The following is a 20,289-nucleotide window of genomic DNA, read 5'->3' on the forward strand; positions in this document are numbered from 1 at the left end:
GGCGCGTTTCTTTAAGTACATAAGAATCACTTGTGGTGCTTGTTAAAGCGATAGATTCCTTATGCCCTGACCGCTGAGCTTTTAATTTAGAGACTCAGGACCAGTCTGCACGTTAGCCATCCCAGGTGCCCACATTTTGAGACAATGGTTACAGCGCTTCTCAAGCCTTAACGTGTGTGCAAACGGCACCAGCCCCTTGTCCAGGTGCAGTGGAGTTCAGTAGGTCCGGGTGGTCCTGAGACTGCGTTTCTCGCACGGTCCCAGGTGATGCTTTAGCTCAGCCTACCACAGTACCTCTTCACGTCCTTCTATAACTGACCTGCGGCCTCTCTGTTTTTGACTCTATGTATTTGGGCTGGGTTTTAACCTCCTTTAAGTCTTCTGTTTGATGTCATTTTAAAATGCTTACTTTGTCTTTTTTCTTTTCTTTCTGTCTTTTTTTAATGTATGTAGATGTCCACCGGTTGCGTCTTGAAGTGCCATTAGCTGTAACCGAAGATCCGGATCCCAAGACCCCAGCCAAGTGCTCCCGCAGCCAAGAGCTGAAGACCATGGAGCTGTCGGACAGCGACCGCCCCGTCAGCTTTGGCTCCACGTCGTCCTCGGCGTCTTCCCGGGACAGCCATGGTTCCTTTGGCAGCCGAATGACCTTAGTTTCAAACAGCCACTTGGGCTTGTTTCCCCAGGATAAGGAGGCAGGGGCCATAAAACTGGAGCTGATTCCAGCCAGGCCCGTGTCCAGCAGCGAGCTGCAGAGGGATAGCCTGGCCGGGCAACAGAGCCCCGACGCGGGCAGCGAGAGGCAGCCCCGGGCCCAGCGGAGAGCGGAGGCCAACGGGGCCACCAAAGCAAGTGCGGAATCGGCTCCCAGCCCCAAGCTCCTCTATGTGGATAGAGTTGTTCAGGAGATCCTGGAGACTGAGAGGACTTATGTGCAAGATTTAAAAAGCATCGTTGAGGTAAGGCAGACCTTTTCTTATTGAGTTTGTCACGCAGGATAAACATGCTTGCAAAATAAGGGCCAAAGCCAGGTGTTGGGGATTTGTCGTCTCCCAAGATGCAGAAGTGCTGTGTAAACCATCTCAACAGGTCGTAACTTAAGAGAAACCCTAGGGCCGTACTCATTGTGTTAGACTCCTCTCAATATTTGCATGACTGAATTGATTATGTGTTAGGAGCAAGAATGATAATACCAGCGCATTCACCAATGTGTTAACAACTCCTACACCAGACGTCTGAGCGCCTGGCAGATAGTGGAGTGGACAGAGGATGGAGTAGGACTTCAGGCTTCCTGCATTGCAGGTGTCAGGTGTATCTGGACTGAGCCCATCAGGCTATCTTCATCTTAATCACAGCTCTACCGGCGTCTGGGAGCTCCCAAACATACTGATGCCTGTGTCCCACCTCCAGAGACTATAATTTTGAGGGCCCGGGGTGTGGCCTGGGTGGTGGGAGATCCCAGGTGTTTCTGATATGCAGCCAAGCTTAGGAACTGCTGCTCTGTGCTGTTCTCTGGGGTGGCTGGCATTTGGTGGAAGGTGGTGAAGGGCAAAGAAAACTGGGGGCTTTGTCTGGGGAATTTCTGTTCACTTTTCCAGTAAATAGATAGGTTTTTAAGGATTGAGTAAGACTTACCAGAGCAGCTCAGATGTTAACTCATTCTCAATCAATGATTATAATATTAATATTTAAAGGAAATTTACATATTATAAAGCTACACCCACTTTGCTGCCTAATAATATACCAAATTTTTTCCTTTGTTAGTGCCTACTTCCTGTTTTAGACTTTTAATTCTAAAGTGTTTCAGAATAGAACATATAGTAGAACATTTGCCAATGAGAACACTCTCCACCAAATACATACATTCTTACAGCTTTAGCAAAAATATTCTAAGGCCTGATTGTGTGTTGAGTTCCACAAATAATAGAACCAGACACTGTCTACTAAAAATAGTTATGACATGACTTCCCAGTAAAAATAAAAAAATCAATTGATGTTCAACCAAAACAATATGTGATACCAAATGTCAAATAAACCAGGCCAATTGTTTTGTAATTTCAACAGTGATGTCATTTGTACTTGCAAAGGAATACCTGTGGAACTGCCAAACATTTCACAACCTCCTAGGAAATTTATGGTTGTCGAAGCTTTCTTTAATCTCTCCCTTTTCTTTCTCTTTTGGAAACTTTTTCACCTAATCCAAACGTACTATCCTAAGAGAGAAGCCTTCAGTTACTGAACTGGAATTCCATGAACACTTGCTTTCTCTGGGCTGGTTGATTCACCTTAGGTGAGAAGTAATAAGGTAAAATGTGAATGAAAGAAAGCAGATCGAGAGAACTTGCATGTATATTGCCGTGTCTGAAGGTCCAGATCTGCAATCCTTTCTTTTTCCTGAATAAATCCTTGTTGATGATGAGAAGAAAAAATGAGTAAAAGACACTCAAGACAGAATATTTGCTGAGAACGTTTCAGTAAAACATCTATTTCAAGCTGTCCAAATGTTCTTGCCTTTTTTTCCTTTCCATGAATTACCCACGTTTTACATGAGGGATTGGTGGACATATTCTACGAAGAGCCAGATAGTAAATATTTTAGGCTTTCTGGGCCCCACGGTCTGTCTGTCACCCCGGCTCCGCTCAGCCACTGCGGCTCGAAGGCAGCTATAAGGGGGCGTAGAAGTTCCAGTAAAACTTCAGGACCAGGTTGGTGCTGACCACTGTATTAGACTGTAAATCTGTGCCCATGGTTCAATTATAAAATGAGACTAATAAGTAGTTCCTGCCTCAGGGTTATTATTATGAGAATTAGATTAAGTAATATATGAATAGCTCTTACAACAGTGCCTGGCACAAGGTCAGCAATGAACAGATAGAAATTATCATCATCACCAGCCTCCTTTGAATTTGCCAGTTGAGCGTAACTATACTGTCTTACCTAAGGTCTTTCAGAACAATAATCAGAGTATTCAGTTCACTACAGCAGAAGTTCAATTAGGGAAAAAAAAAAAAAGGGTGATTCCAACATTATTATTATGAATGCAGTTGGATTGTTTCTAATGAGTCCACTGAAACTTTGAGGCAACACATCACTTGGAAGAGGAACATGAAGAAGGGGGCTGAGAGGGAGGGTAGTGGGGAAGAGGAGTCCCAGATGTGGATGGAGTCACCCAGGCAGGCAGAAGCAGATGCTGCTGTGTCCCGGAAGTCCCTGAACACTCTGAGTCATCCACCCACCACCTAGAAAAAGCAATCTCTTCGGATTAGCGATCAGTGGTCACAGCCTTTCTTCACACACTTTTGCTATGTGACCACCTCTATTTCTGAAGATCAAAACGTGGACAGAACATTTTGTCTAGTTCTTTCCTTTCTGAAGAATAGCCAATTACAGCAGATCCTGGAATACTGTTGTTTCTTTCAATGTTGTTTCATTAGAACATTGATGAGATGCCTTAGGAACTTAACTTTTATCTGTATCAATCAGCTTTATCATGTCTCTTAAACTCACAAAACCTACCCACGACATTAAGTAGGACTTATTGTATTTTCCCACGTGCAACAACTTTACCCAATAAAGACAGTTTTGATGGGTATTTTTTTTAAATGCAAAGTGGCAATTCCTTTAAAATCTGTTTTCCTTGAACTCTGTCTAACCTGTTTTTCTAATTCTGCAGCTGACTTCTCTAATATTCTCGATTTTGCAAATACAGAATTTTATTTATTTTTTTATTGTTGACAGTATTACAGGTACCCCCCTATTTCCTCCACCTTTCCCCCCTCCCCCCAGCCCCTGCCCCACCTCCAGCCTTCACCACACCATTGTCTGTGTCTGCAGGCTATGCCTATATGCATATAAGTTCTTCCCATCCCCCCACCCTCTCCCCTCTGAGATCTGTCAGTCTGTTCCATGCATCCATGCCTCTGGACCTAGTTTGTTCATCAGTTTATCTAGTTCATTAGATTCCACATATAAGTGAGATCATGTGATATTTGTCTTTCTCTGACTGACTTATTTCACTTAGCATAATAATCTCCTGGTTTGTCTATGCTGTTGCAAAGGGTAAGAGATCCTTCATTTTTAACAGCTGCATAGTATTCCATTGTATATATGTGCTACAGCTTTTTATGCTGGTGGACACTTGGGCTGTTTCCAGATCTTAGCTATTGTAAATAGTGCTGCTATGAACATAAGGGAACATATATTCTTTCTGACTGGCATTTCAGGATTCTTAGGATGTATTCCTAGAGTGGGACCACTGGGTCACATAGCAGTTCCATTTTTAGTTTTTGTAGGAAAGTCCGTACTCTTTTTTATAGTGGCTACATCAGTCTGCATTCCCATGCAGAATTTTAAATTACAAAAAGGGCTACTCATTAACACCCTACACACCATGCCTGCAAGGCAGAGCTTCTTGTTAGTTGACTCTTTCTCAGCAAGTAGTATTTCTGGGGAAAAAAACAGTCTAAGCATTTATAGAGGTAACTGGCAAGTCACTTTTTATGTAAGCTATAGCACAATTCAGACTTTCTGTACTTTGCTTTATTAAATCCTATCTATAGTCATTCTTGGTAATTGATTTTCCCTGTAAGTAGTTCATTTAATCTGCATACATATCCACACATAATCCTTGCAGCTCAGGTTCAGGTTTGGTTTTTAGAATTTATGAACCGAAACATTTTTGTAAAAAATTATTGATACAGCCCTGGCCGGTTTGACTCAGTGGTTAGAGTGTCAGCCTGTGGACCAAAGGGTTGAGGGTTTGATTCTGGTCAAGGGCCAGTACCTGGGTTGCAGGTTTGATCCCTGGCCCCAGCTGGGGTCATGCAGGAGGCAACCAATCATTGTGTCTCTCTACGTTGATCTCTCTCTCTCTCTTTCTCTCTCTCTCTCTCTCTCTTTCTCCCCCTCCCTCCCTTCCTTCCACTCTATCTAAAAATCAATAAACAAATATCCTCAAGTGAGGATAAAAATTAATAAATAAATAAAAGATGATTGAAAAATACACTGATTTAAGAGACACTGACACAATGTGATTTGACATGTTCAATATCATCAGAGTTACTTATTCCTGAGAAGAGATCCTTCCAACCTTATTTAGGCAGTAGGGTTCTCAGATGTTGGTTACACCTGCAAAGAAGGTTGTATGCCTTTCTTTCCCGTATGTAGAGACATTAAATTAAAATAATCCCAAATACATAGGTATTTTTCCTTTCCCATGCCATTTAGGGATTCAGAAATGAATTCCCAATGCTTTCTGAAAATTTAACTAAAAAATGTTATTGTTCTTATTCCTGTTGCTCCTCACTCCTTGAATTACTCCCTAGAGCCTTCTCTCTGGCCCACCCCCCATCATGGCAACCCCGTCCTCTGCTCCTTTAACCAACATCCAAGTCCATTGCTTTTGTACACTTGACATTTGAGAGAGAGAGAGAGAGGTGAGGTCTTGACTATTAACCCTCCTCGAAGGAACAATGGAGCCGTTGTTTCCATGTCTATATATGGCTCCTAATAACATTCACAAAGTTAGATAAAAATAGAAATCAGACTTTTAAAGTTAAAAGTAAAATAGCCAGTAATACAATTTGTGGAGAGAGAAAAATTTGTAGTTGGAAAGCAGAGAATAAGGGTCTCGTCCATATTTCCTGAGACCTTAGATTGACCGATCAGGGACTCGTGAGTCGAGTGGGGGACTTCAGTCTTTCTAAGTGATCTATAAAAGAGCCTTGGGAGCCGCCTAAGATTTGGCCCCAGATATAGTTCGTGGCCTGTTTTCACCTTTTAGGGGAGTTTTTAAATAGTTCATGTTACACAATGCTGTGTAATTGGAAGTTCCATCCCTATTAGAAATGGCATTTTTGAATTATAAGAGATGCTAAATTAAGTCAGCATGTTGGAGGGATGTTGAAGACATCTGTGTTATGAAAAAAGTGGGTAAAATATTTGTGGCACGTTTATTTTTCTATCAATTTCTAGAGAGTTAAAATCCTGTTCAAGTACCTTTATCCATACAGTGTGTTAAAAAACTAAGAACCGAGTACTATAGCAATAATGTTTACATTTTAAAGAGCCTAAGCCTCAAGCATATCTTTGTTGAAAGCATTCAGCAGTGTTCAAATGCTGTAGCTGAACCAGGATTACAGTGGTGATCTCTGACCTTCTCCATAGCCCAGCTCTTACATTTATCAGTCTACACTTACTCTTTGTCTATTGCATGACAGTATAGACAATGTCAAGGTAGGTGGTAGAGAGAAAAATGCTTTTCACACACAGTGACGGGAAACACATTAAGAACTATTCTGCCCATTGCTGGAGCTTAGAGAAAGCTGCCCTTAGTAAGGAGGTATCCAGTTTGTTGGAAGGGGAACTCTCTCACACTGGGAAGCAAGCCTTCTGCTATGTCTGTGCAGAATGAAAAAGGAAACCTAGGGACCACACCTTGGGAGTTCTTGCCATTATGCGACCCTTTACTCTGCCTGGAGACTTAGCTCTTAGGTAGGCTCTCGAGGTGACTAAGACTTGGATGGAATGGAATCTAAGTTGGCTTTTGTCCCAGGTCATTCCTCCCTCAAGGACAACACTGTATTTGAGGTGGTTTCTGATGACACCTGGCTTCCTACTGATCCTGTTGGAGACAAGCTTGTAGGGTATGGAAGAGGCAGTTGATGTGCTGCTACTCTCTTCCTTAGCTGTAAAGGACTGATTTCCACCTGGGCCTTCCCTGGACCAGCCGTAACTGCTGATGCTTGACAAGAGGAGAATGGTCTTGAACCAAGTGAAAAGGCTCTAGAGAAGAGTGACTTATCATAGGTTGTATCGTCTTGGTTCTTGCAGATGTCCTCACTCAATACTTTACCTCCAAGTTAAATAAACATTTATTGTACTGACACTTTTTATGAGGTTCACGGAGACTAGACTTCTTGAATGCAGGGGGAAATGTGTTCAGTGCTAAAGTGTGGGGCTTGGCAGGGATTGTCTTTAATGAAGGCTTGTTATGTGGGTGGATTTAATAAAGAATTTACACTGTGGTACTTGGCACAATTTAATGTACTTTTTTTTTTTTTTTTTTTACGTGGCATTTGAGCACTTTTATTTGAATGTCTCTATTTGTTTTTCCCTTCAAGGGCTTTTATCATAATGGGTGAATGAGATATTTCTTTAAACCATTTAAGATCTATGATAATTTAGAAGCAAACCTGTTAACTAGGCTTTTACTTATGTAGAAACTATTCCTCAAATAGCACCTCTAATTACTGTCTGTAATTCCCAAATCTCGCTGACTGGTCCTTTGTGTGTCTTGTTGTTGTTGTTGTTGTTGTTGTCATTGTCGTGCCTCCTTCTTTCCTCCCTATCCTGTCTCACTCCAGTGTCATTCTCTCTGCTCTGTGCAATGTCATGTGGGAGGGAGGGCAGGTACCTAAGCCTTTCCCCTCTCTCCATGCCTAATGGGTTTGCCCATTTTGCAAGTTCTGTTAATGCCTTCTGATTTGTTGCCAACGAGCAATGAAAATAGTTCAAGGTCAGCAGCATTTACTAAAACCCCAGTGAGTTGAGGTTTTCAGAGCTGCCATGAAAAGTAGCTGTTGGCTGCTCCCAAGAATTCATGTGTATTTAATGACTGATGGCAGTTTAGGTTATTCAATTACATAAACATTTTTACAGCCAAATCTTAATTTATGACCAGACTTGGGGTCAAAGCTAAGGAGGGTATTTAAAATACCTACCTTGGTCAGATTCTCCTGCAAGCTTGGTGGACAATGAGTGTCACCAATGAGATACCTTGAGCTTTACGACTTTGCATCACTTCATGGATTCTAACAGCTGTAAATACACTGCATAACTACCACTTCTAAATTTTCTAGAGATGTGCCCTAACACAACAAACACACAAAAGATTATTATATTAACAGCAACTATTGTTTGAGTGTTTACCATCGATCAGGCACTGGGTTAGGTACTTGTACCCTCACTCAGCCCCATCGAGTGGGTACTACTATAATTCTCCTACTTTAGCACAAGAATACTGCATGGGCAGAGGGTAAAATAACTTGTCCTAGGTCACATAATGGTTAGTGGTGGAGCTGGAAGTGGAAGCTGGGTTTCACCCAAAGACCACGTGTCTTACCACTAATTCACATGGCCGCCGCAAATCTTGTAGGGTCTCACAAAGAGTTCAAAGATTTGGGGCCTCTTCCAAAATGCTTATGCTCTCTAGAGCAGGGTTTGTAATGACAGCACCGAACACATTTTGGATTAAATAATTCTTGGTTGTGGGGGGTAGTTAATTGTATCGTAGGATGTTTAACAGCAAACTAACCTTTACCCACTAGATGCCAATAGAACCACCACCAGCCTCACACATGAAACCAAAAATGTCTCTAGATTTCACCAAATATCCCCTGAGGGGTAAAATTGCCTCTGGTTGAGACCCACTGTTCCGAAGACTTGGGACATTTAGTGTATGAGAGTCAGCTAAGCCACAGTAACAAATAGACCCCCAAATTTGGTGACTTAATACAACAGAAGTTAATTTCTTTCTCCTGTCCCGGCTATGTTCGAGTGAGTGCTCAGGTTAGTGAAAGTGGTGACCCCCCACACAGCCATCAGGGCCCCACGCTGTTGAGGCTGTCACTTCAGCATGTGGCTTCCGAGGATGGGGGGGTCTGCATCCTCTCAGTCAACCAAGAGGCCAAGAGGACATAGAGGCAGGCATGTGGGAGTTTTCTGAGACAGGCATAGAAGGGGCTCACACCCCTTCTCTCATGTCACGGGTGGGAATGTGGTCAGGTGGCCACAGCAAGCTCTAAGGAGGGCTGGGCGATGTGGTCTAGCTGTGTGCTCAAGGACAGTGGGAAACATGTTGGTCATCTGGCTGTCTCTACAACGCCTTATACGTACAGTCCACCCTTGAACAACACAGGTTTAAACCACATGGCTTCGCTTGTACATGGATTTCATTCTATAAATATACAGCCAACCCTCCATACTTTCAGGGTTTCACATCTATGGATTCAACCAACCTCATATTGAGAACAATATTTTTGATTCTCAATTGGGAACCTGCAATTTTGTGAGGGCCAACTTAAGTTATACACGGATTTTTGCTGCGTGGAGATCAGGACCCCAACCCCCCCTTGTTCAAGGGTCAACTATAATTGAAATATCCGCATTGTAAAACCTAACCCATGTATCCCCACCACCATCACTAAAAATAAAAATACATGCAGAAGAAAGCAAGAATGATTTTTATGGTGCTTACTGCTGAGATTATAGCTACTCTCTCTACTAAATAATTCTATAGAATGTTTTAAATTGAATTCTTCATTTAGGGCTTAAAACAGATCCAGACCAATGCATCTTCTATGGGTCCTCTCTTCCCTCTTGCACATCCCCATCACCTCCACCTTCCTCTGCCCCCTCACTCACTCTTGATGACCTCCCACTTACGTTTTCCTGCTCATTCCATATGACCTGCCAACAGGGCTCTTTGGAATTATTGGACACCAGGAAGTATTTCCATTTAAAATGAGGGTTGTGGAGTCTAGCATCGTTCAAAGGAAGAGATCTTGCTTATTTTTCTAGTGTTCTGGAAATTTTGTGAGTGTAAGTGAACCAATGAGGGCAACAGACGGAAGCCGTCACTTAATAGAATGATGCTTGGAAGCTGTAGGTTTATTGCCATATTGATAAAGTTTGTGAGACGACTGAATGTCCTCTTCTTCACTACCCTGTCCTTTTTAAAAACGAATTTCTGTGGCCATTCTGAAAAGCCAAAATGAGAATTATGAACACTTGAAGAAAAAAATAAGCAATGAGAAAGCAAAGTGTTAGAATTATTTTAATACATCCTTTACGCCTTACACTGCCCAGAACAACTGCCATTGTGATGGGTGCGCTTCCATGAGAAGTTGAAGTCAGCTGGCCTCTTTTCAAAAGTGAACTTGGAGAAAATAAATTTACCACTGAGAAATAGTTGTCTACTCACAGTTGACCCTTGAACATGAATTTGAACTGTGTGGGTCCACTTATGTGTGGATTGTTCTCAATGCATTCCTGTACTGTTGTTTTTTAATTGACTTTAGAGAGAGGAAGGGGGGAAGAGAGAAACATCGATGGTTGCCTCCCGTACGTGCCCCAACCCGGAGTTGAACCCACCATCTTTTGGTGTACAGGGCAGTGCTCCAACCATCTTAGCTACCTGGCCAGGGCTACCTGCAGTGTTTTTGATCCACAGTTGAGAGTCCATGGATATGGACAGACAACTGTATGCACTGATCTACAGCATTTTATATGGGGACTTGAGCATCCACAGGTTTGGGTATCAAAAGGGGGTCCTAAAACCAATGACCCTCAGATACAGAGGGATAACTGGTGTAGTTAAGTTTTTGGAGAGTCAGGACTTACACTCAGATTTTCAACTGCATGAGGGTTGGTGCCCATAGCTCCATGTTGTTCAAGGATCAAGTGTATATTGTTAACCCTTGCCTGTACTACAGTTTTCAAATTACTAAGAACTTTGAAGCAATAGTGTAAAGATCATCAATTTATATCATAATTATGGATGCAGTGACATTTCTGGGTGTCTCCCCAGGAAATACTTAGTCTCAGATAGTGGAGAGGTCACCCTTGAATTCCTGATACTCCTGACGTTGACTTTGTTCTTGGAACTTGGAGTCGGACGACTAGTTGAGGTCAGGGTGAGGGTGCCAGGCCTCAGGGGCCCCGAGCCAGGCTTTCAGGGCGCTCTTCCCAGGCTGCAAAAATTCGTGATCTAGGAATTGCTTTTAGATGGGGACTGCTTGTAACACCCGTATCCAGTGTCTAAGACTCCAGGAAGAGGGCGGAGATGATACAGGGAAAGAGCTGGTTGCAAGGTGCCTACCATAGGCTCTGCTATAATGTGAATGACATAGGTGTTCCTAAGTCACTCGCTGTGCAAATCATGGGGGGAAATAAAGCCTGTAGGAAAAATGAGTGCTGAGTGCACACTTAGAAATGTCATCAGTGAGCCCTGGCCAGTTTGGCTCAGCTGTTAGAGCGTCGGCCTGCGGACCAGAGAGCCCCGGGTTTGGTTCCCACTAAGGGCACGTACCTCGGTTGTGGTTTGTCCATGGCGCCGGTTAGGATCATGTGGGTGGCAACCACTCGATGTGTCTCTCTCACATCGATGTTTCTCTCTCTCTCTTCCCCCCTCTCTCTCTCCTGCTCTATCTGAAGATCAATGCAAAAAAAAAAAATGTCCCCGGGTGAGGATAAAAAAATAAATAAAAAGAAATGCCATCAGTGACACATATAAGAAGATCAGAATCAAACAGAAATGGAGGCAGTTTTATGTGTGTTCAATGGTTAAAAAATATATACACACTATAGTAAATATGACGCTTCACCACAAAACCCGAACTTTCTGGTGGAAGCCACCTGGTTCCCACCCCTGCCACCCTCTGTGTAAGAGGAAGAGAACACAAGGGAGCAAGAGAACAAGTGAGAAAAAAGACCAGGGAAGAGGAGGAAGGACAGAGAACAGGGAGGGGAAATATAAGAGCTAAGAGGAAAACGAGAGAGGAGGCCACCTGCAGGGTTGCAGCATAGGAGTCATTACGAAATAGGGCTACCTGACGTCAACACAAAGTTGTTACACCTCACGTGTGTGGGCGTGGCTCATCATGCTCACAGGTGGACTGAGTACTGGGAGGCTGGTGTATGTGTGTGTGTGTGTGTGTGTGTCTGTGCTCATCTCCGGAATGGGTGCAGTTTTCTGTGTTCACCTAGTAATTTCTTATGGATGAAATCCTGCCTAAAAGCAAAGGCAAAATTAAGAAATTGGAAGAAGTTCAACTTGTTCCCTAATATATTAATCCTGCGGGAACAAAGTCATGTTTTCAAAACAAATGTTAAAGCAAAACTGACTGTACTTATCCTTTTGAACTGTTATGACTCATTGCAAATAGGTCTCACCACATCCCTTCCCCCTTTGCTCAGCCAGAAGATTGAAGAGTACTAAGCTGATTGTTAAAAAACAAACAAACATGGTTTTCCATGTTCATTGAATAAGACTAATATGGACTATGACAAATATCCTTAATATGTTTTTTATTTCCTTATAAGAAAAAAATTGCTTTAAAAGGATTTCAAGCTTTCTTAGCAGTTTGAGAGTTTCTTCATATTTTTGAAAACTTTAACAAATGGATTTTTACCCTGATCTGAAACCAACACACCTGATTACTTGTAAATACAAATAGTTAGAAATGTCTTCATTACTGAAAGGATTTGCATAAGTTGATCAAATATTCTTGCACAAACTATAGCATTTGGTGTCTATGAAACTCTTAGTACACCAAGATTTTAGAGGTAACTATTAGTGTTTCTGATGTTAAAATTAGAATAATAATATTTTTCACCTACACTTGCAGATTCAGTTAGACAATGTATTAAAGGAAAGGATCAACTTACAATGTAAATGGGGGTAAAAAAAAATAGAAACTGCACTTTTCACAGACATAACTGAGTACATTCATGTCTTGAGTGACTACACACTAGTACAAATAACTGCAACTAAAAAGTCTCCTTCCATTCTATCAACCTTTTCTTTTAAGGCAATATTTGATTTTTTAATGAAAAGGCATTTTCCAAAACTTCACTTAACTCTGGTGATTGAGTAGTTATTATTACTAGACTGCTAGAGAACTGCTAATATATTTCAAAGACCGCCCATGGGCAACATTCTATTGAAGATTTGCTAAAACAGATCCTGTTCAGTTGGGCTAGAATCATGCTGCCTTTGGGTGTATGCCATCTTGAATATTCAATGAGACTGAGAGGGTAGAAAATTATAGAATTCAGGAAATTATGTTCTAAACCAACCAACATTCAGCTGGGAGAAGTTTGACATGGACAGAAATTTCTTCCAAAGACTAGATGTTGCTTGAACCTTGTGAAACTAATCCTATGGAAGAAATTACCCAGGTCATGTGACACGTCTTACTGTGTGTGTGTGTGTGTATGTGTGTGTGTGTGAGCGTGTGTGAGCAGCCCTGCTCTGCAACACCCAGAAGAGGATGAGGCAGCTTGAGCTGATGTATGGCTTGTCAGCTTACATAACTTAGTAGTTAACTATTCTGATCATTTATGTTTTCGATTTCTCCTCTGCCCACCGAGACTACTTTGCCACTCATAGGAAATAGATTGTTCCATCCAGCAACTCACCTGGAATTTTTTCATCTCTTTTTAAATTGTGGCAAACATAACATAACTGTATCATCTTAAGTGTGTAGTTCAATGGCACAAGCACATTTACATTGTTGCACAACCATCACCACCATCCCTCTCCAGAACTTTTCTGTCACCTGGAGCTGAAACTGTGTACATAGTAAACAATTAATTCTTCATTCCCCTCAGCCTCAGGCAATCTTCTTTTAATTTTAATTTTTTATTAACTGATTGATTTTAGAGAGAAAAGAAGGGAGAGAGAAAGAAACATTGATTTGTTATTCTACTTATTTATGCATTTATTGTTTGATTCTTGTATGTGCCCTGGCAAGGGATCAAACCCACAACCTTGGCGTATTGATATGATGCTCTAAGCAGCTGAGCTACCCAGCCAGGGCCTTCTTTATGACTTTTTAAAATTGTGATAGAATACACATAACATAGAATTTGCCATCTTAACCATTTTTAAGTATACAGGAGAGAGGCATTAGTACATTCACAATGTTGTACAACCAATCTCCAGAATTCCTTTCATCTTGCAAAAATGAAACTCTGTACCTATTAAACATAATTCCCCTTTCTTCCCACCCTTCCCTACCATTCTTGTTTCTGTTTCTGCGAATTTGACTACTTTAGATGCCTCATAGAAGTGGAATCATACAGTCTTTGTCCTTTAGTGTCCGGCTTATTTCGTTTAGCACAATGTCCGCAAAGTTTACCTATGTTGTAGCTTGTGTCAGAATTTTCTTCCTCTTTAAGGCTGAGTGATATTCTGTTATATGTCTATATCATATGTATCCATTCCTCTTTCAATGCACACTTAGGTTGCTTTCAATTTGCACAGAATTTTTGATTACATAGAATCACACCAAGTTTTAGAACTGGAAAATAAGTCAGTGAGGTCTAACTGACTACAGATTGTGAAAAGGTGAGGTGTGTTGGTCAAGTTTTCTGGGGATAGAAAGTGTCAGCAGTGTATCTGACACGTAATAGGCCACCAGTACATGTTTGCTGAATGAATTACCTCATCCTACTTGGTCATTTTTATAAGTGAGAAGATGACTATTCAGAGAGCCAAGTGATTTCTCCAACTGGTTGCAAATGCTGGTTCTGTCACTTACTACCTTTGATCTTGAGCAATTACTTAACCTCCATAACCAGTGGTTTCCTCATCTTAAAAGGAAAGACTGAACTACCATGAAAAATAGAGACAGACTCATAGAGAGCAGGCAGTCAGCTCTGGTGGGGGGTGGGGGTGGCAGTGGGGAGAGGGACTGAGCAAAAAAGGGACAAGGGAGAGAGAGAACACAAGGACAACAGTGTGGTGACTGCGAGGCGGTGAAGGTGGAAGAGGGGATAATGGTGATAGAAAAAATAAAATAAGAGGGTGTCAATGGGGTAAAAAAGGAGAAACAACTGTAACAATAAAATTTTTAAAAAATAAAATAATTTTTAAAAATTAAAATTTTGAAAAGAGAGATTCTGTACCTCACAGGACACAGTGAGGACTGACCGGGGTCATCTGGGAAATGCACAGCTCAGCCCTGGCACTGACCTCGCCCTCGACAGTTCAAGCCGCAGACCCGGACGCTCAGCACTGGCAATACCAGGGCTGTATCCTGGTCCTGTCTCCCATCCATTTCATTGAAAAGCAGCCAGAAGAAACAAAAAGCATCTATTGGGTGCCCCTTCTGTACCTTAAGGAGGATCCTCATACATTCTTATTAATGAAACTGTCTGGAAACCTATTACTTTCGTTGCCCGGTTTCCTACATCTCACCCATCAGAAGGATAAAATTGACATGGATGCGAGTGAAGGGAAGAGCTTGTCATTTCTGCATCTTCCACCACCTGCTTTAGACAAAACCAGAGCGGTGACACAGAGAGGAAGTGCGAACCATCAGGGACACTCTCTTGGAACTTCTTGGGACAAGTGTAAAGCAGCCTGTGAAACTGTCCCTTTTCCCCCTAGCGCGGACACAGGCAGCCTTTTGAGGCTAAGAAATTGTCTCCGACGAGACCAGAGAGTCTGTCTGGGCTCGTCCCGGCCATCATTAACAGGCCACGGGTAAGCAGGGACCCTTCTCCCCACTCCTGGCCTGAAGTCAGAGCTGGCTCTGAGGTTCCAGATCCCATTCGAAAAGGAATAAGGTAAAGAAACTTACTGATAATATGTGTAGATTTACTTAACATTCAAAATTATCTAGAATGTTCAAAAACTACTTTTTGGTAAGAAAACTCCCTCGAGGAAAACGCCTACTTCAAAAATAGGGGAAAGTAAAACATCAGAAAGACCACACAGGTGCCTGGATCAGCTAGCCTCACGCCGAGGATAGTAACCCTCATAAACAAGTTCAAAGGGGCTATTATTTGAGCCATTAATACTTATCACCTAAGAAATCTGGTCAGGATGAGCAGCTAGAGGTGGAGGGCTTTTTCCAAAGCAGACGCCGCACTTGAGTCTCACCTAGGAGTTCTTGTAACTCCTGCCGCCCACGCTGCACCCTGGGCGAAACGAAATTCAAGTTCTGGGGGGTGGCATGTTTTTCCTAAAGCTCTCCAGATCCCAGTAGGCAATCAGTGGCGAGGTCCACAGTCCTACCGAAAAATTCCCCCCTTGTTATAAATTAAACAACAGACATCTTTCAAGGCAGCACAAATGACCACCCTGTCCCCAGGGAACATAGCAAAGTGATGAAAGGCTAAAAGCTGCAAGAACCGAGTCCAAACCTGACTCTGCCCTTTCTCTGTAGGAGCTTGGACAAGTTACTACACTTCTCTAAGTTCCATCTTTATCACCTGTAAAAGGAAATAATAGGACTGTTGTGAAAATTAAATAAGATTATCCATGCAAAATGCTTAGCAAAGTGCTAGGCATAAGTAAGCACTCAAATAAGAATTATTATTACTATTGTTATTATTATTATTATTAGTGGTATTGGTATTATTTGGACAAGGCCAATGATTTCTGGTAAGTTTTAAATTATAATATTGTTGTGCTTTCTAATCTATGTAAAGCATTAGTTTCAAAATCTATTTTAACTTTGTAATTTAAAAAAAGATATAGCTTGTGGTTTCTAGTTTACCTGACATACCTACAGGTAGTTGGGATTCATTTCTAATATCATGAAGGGCTACAATGGTAGGATGAGATTATTTTCAGAATTTTGATTTGAGCTGAGTCCAAGGGAGACTGACCTAAGGGACAGGGCACTGGCCTGGGCTCCTGTGTCACACTGACAGTCAGCTGTGTGCCCACGGACAAAGGGCCAGACTGACCTCAGCTTCCTCCTCTGTAAATGAGCCTAATTCAAAGAGCTGAACTCCAAGGATGACTGGAGATTGCGTCTCCTCCAGCCTCAGCTCTCAAGCGGAGAGCCGGGTAATAAGTAAGCCCTTTGAGCAGCCAAAATAGATATTTCAAACGCCAAACAGTAAATCCTTGTCTTTGCCCAAGGAGAGGCCCCAAGCTCCCACTAAGAGCCTATTTACCCTACTTGTTTAAAATCAGTTTAATTATTTGGTTTCCTAGCCTAAGGCAAAGGTGGGGGTGGGTGGGGGTGGGCTCCAGGAGCACAAAGGAGCAGAGGAAAGAACCCCTTAGTACATTAATTAGTGGAAGGCTATTTGGAATGGGTGCAGACTCTCCTTCGTCCCCTGATGAATTTTACCCGTAATTATAGCCCAAGACATAACTGAAGTCCTTACTGATGAGCCTGAATCGCAAGAAAATTTTATTATGTTTGGTGCAGCGTCTTCAGATGTCCGTCCTTCATAAACAAAGTGATTATTCAATTATAATAATTGAGTTTTTAAATGGTTTTCACTAACATAAAATATACGTAATGTAAAATTCACCAGTTTGACCATTTTTAAGTGTACAATTCATTGGCATTAAACATATTCACAGTGTTGTACAACTACCACCAGCGTCCATTTCTAGAACTTTCTTATCATCCCAAACATTAACTCTGTACCCATTTAACAACTCCCCATCCTCCTGTTCCGGGCCTCAGTCTCCCCGACCTTGCAGTTGCTGGATTCGGAGGTGTTCGTCCTTCTGCATCTGGCTCATTTCACTTAGCATGTTTCCCAGGTTCATCCGTGTTGTAGAACGGGGCCGAACTGCATTAACTGTCATCAGCTTTTACCACTTAGAGAAAAAGCTTGGACAATAGCTGGTCCCTTAACAAAAACGAGATGACACTTGATGAAGAGTGAGGCCCTTTCTTCCTCGGCAAGGGACAGAATGATGAAAGTCAGAAAGGCATGCTGCAAAATAGCAAGCACCCCTCCAACCCAAAGCAAATGGAATCCTTGTCCTAAACGCGAGGGTTCTTTGTTTTGTTAAACTAATATAGAATAATTCATCAGGATTCCTGGGCTCGAATCATCAGCACCCCTTCCCCTTGAAAACAGGCCATGAGGAGAGCAAAAGCCCTCCTTCCTCTTCTCCCCATGCTGCCTGAAGGCAGAGTGTGTGTGTGTGTGTGTGTGTGTGTGTGTGTGTGTGTGTGTGTGTGTTGGGGGAGGCAGCAAGAGCCATTCCTTTAAACCACACTTTAAAATATTTGCTTCTGAAACAAGCCTTTTTCTCTCTCCCTCTGGAGCAACAAGAAATGTTACGAGTGTCCCCTCGGCCCTATAATGGGGCTCGCAGTCCTGCTGACCTTTCGGGGTGCGTTAAGTGGGAGATGAGCCGCCACGCAGGCTGGCCGCCAGCAGCCGCCTACAATAAATAGGATCGGTCCCTGCAAAGACCGGCCTTTGTCCTCGCCCATGGAGCACTGGATAAATCACTCAGCCCGCGGTCTGTGTGTAGCCTCCTGAATGGTGTTCCAAATGCAAATGCGGGGAAAGAAAGGGGTGAGAGTTAATCTACTTTTGATTAGGGAAGCAAAGGTTTCTTTTCTTGGGGCGGGGGAAGAGAGTTAAAAAGGGAATGCATAGTTTAGGGACCTTTGTCATCTCGGAGAGGTCCTGTGGTAAAAATGCTGTCCCAGAGACAAAGGGGAGGGGAGGGAGCCAAAGAGGAATGCTGGGTTGGGTTACAGTTCAATACAACTTGGGCCACTTAGAGAGCTTGAGAGATCAGCCTGGACAGAGTTAACCCTCCCCTTCCCGGGCTCTGCTTCACCCGTTGGCAGATTGACCCCGTGTACGGGAACCTTCCACCATGCTCATTCCACGACGTGTGGTGCTGAGAGCTAAAGCGGAGCCAGCAGCAGTTCCCCTCTGTCCCGGGGCAGAGAAGGAGCCACGTGGAGATTTCCACAGCACTGCAGGATGACCGTCCTAGCTCCCGTTCTCATGGAACTATAAACAGAAGTTGGCCCGGGAGCACCTGACTCAGACTGGGGTGGGAAGGATCAGAGACAGATTCCTGGGAAGAATCTTAAAGGAGGAATGAGCAAGTTATGATAGAAGGAGGGATGATTTTGGAGGTGAGACCAGAATAAAGACAAAGAAGCATAAAAGAACAGGGGTCAGGAAAGATGACAGTTCAAGGAATGAGTGGGGAAAGGTGGACAGATAGGGGTGCAGGCCTGAAGGGCCTCCCCCTGCGCTGAGGCTGTGATGAGTCCTGGCAGGGTTTTGTGCAGGTCACGTACATCAAATCTGAGCTTTAGAAAGATCACACCAGATTTGTCCTAAAAAGTTGGAGGGGGTAGGACCCACAGTCCGGGGGATTCCTCGGGGTGTCCTTGCAGGAGTCCTGCTGGGAGGTTAATAAGACCAAGGCAGCCATGGGAGAAAAGAGGGGTCGGTTTCAAAGAAGAGCTGGGCGGGACGGCCGGACTTACTGTCCGCTGGACTTGGCAGGTGAGAGGACCAGGTCAGGGGAACTTGAGTGTCAGGGGACTTGCATGCCTGTCTCCCCTAACAGTCTTCAGACCCTGTCCCAACAACAAGGGGTAAAAGCTGCTCACGTAGGTTCTCCTTCCTTGGCACACAGGGGCGGGGGGAGGGCTCCTTGCTGTGGTTTGTCCGAGGGCAGATAGAGTTCATCTGCTTTTGAGCGAAGGGAGGTTTCAATCTGGCTCTTTCCTGCTCAACTAAGAAGGCACCTGGGACACAGAGGGCCCCACAGCAGGCCCCACTGCCAGCCAGTGTGAGCCGGGCACCTGTGCAGGGCTCCTTGCCATTTAGCCCCGTGAATGATGATGAGACGTGGGTAGATGTGCTCTCCCTACTTGACAGCGGACACAGGGGAATCTCAGCAAGTCAACAACCACCCAAGGTCTGGTTCTCAGACCCGGCGCCTGCCTTACAGCCGGTCCAGTCCCACCACCCTGAGTCTGGAGCGGCACAGGGGCCCAGGCCTGCATGAGGAACTGTCCCCGGTAAATCTGCTGTCCTGGGACAGACGCTTACCGCAGACGAAACCGCATGTATTTCCCAACAAGTGTGGAGTGTACTTCTGTTCAGACTGTAAAGTTGCTGCTGTCGGAATTCATCCTATATAATCTCTTGAAAAGTCACTTAGGAAACCTCATCCTATGATCTCTTTCTCTCCCCTCCCCCCCCCAATAACAAGATGACCACAAACAATTGTGCTTTAGATCTCAGAAAAGAGAAAAAAGGGTTTCCTCAAATCACATATTTCACTCTATGGGTACCAACTGGGACCAGGCCTCCAGGGCGACAAAAGGAAATCTTAGTGGTTCACCCCATTCAAAAGGCCCCGGCCTCTTTAAGAAGGTCACGTTTCTGGGGAGTGTCCCATCTTGCTGGCCTACCTCATTTTACCCTCTGGACAGTGCCTCTCCCTGCTGCCCCCCACCCCCACCCCGGGCTCACCAAGCCCACGGCTGATTGTGTCAATAAATAACTTCTGGTTGAGATCTTACAGTGATGAGATCAACAACAGTATAACCAGAGAAGCAACAAAATATGCCCTCAGGGCTGCGCATTGTTTTCAGGACAATGAACGGAACTGCTTAGCCTATGCATTTCCATATTTAGCTCTGGATTACCTAATGCCGCCTGAGAATAATCACTTTCCTCCGCATTGAAAAACTGCCCATCAGGAGAGTGCCCTTGTGTAGATTCTTCTTTTAATATACACAGGCTTGTCGCACTGCG

The 20,289-nt window shown here is 43.5% G+C and overlaps 1 protein-coding gene across 1 annotated transcript in view; it reads left to right on the top strand.

Moving 5' to 3' along the window:
- The window catches only part of PLEKHG1 (pleckstrin homology and RhoGEF domain containing G1), a 211,446-nt gene that overhangs the window by 119,626 nt on the left and 71,531 nt on the right, over positions 1–20,289 (top strand). The window contains exon 4 of the mRNA XM_036248920.1: positions 454–959. Within this exon, the coding sequence (XP_036104813.1) occupies positions 552–959 (408 nt within the window). The 5' untranslated portion in view covers positions 454–551. The remainder of the gene's footprint in view (positions 1–453; positions 960–20,289) is intronic.

This window comes from Molossus molossus, unplaced genomic scaffold (assembly GCF_014108415.1).
Source record: "Molossus molossus isolate mMolMol1 unplaced genomic scaffold, mMolMol1.p scaffold_m16_p_8, whole genome shotgun sequence".
Classification (NCBI taxonomy): domain Eukaryota; kingdom Metazoa; phylum Chordata; class Mammalia; order Chiroptera; family Molossidae; genus Molossus; species Molossus molossus.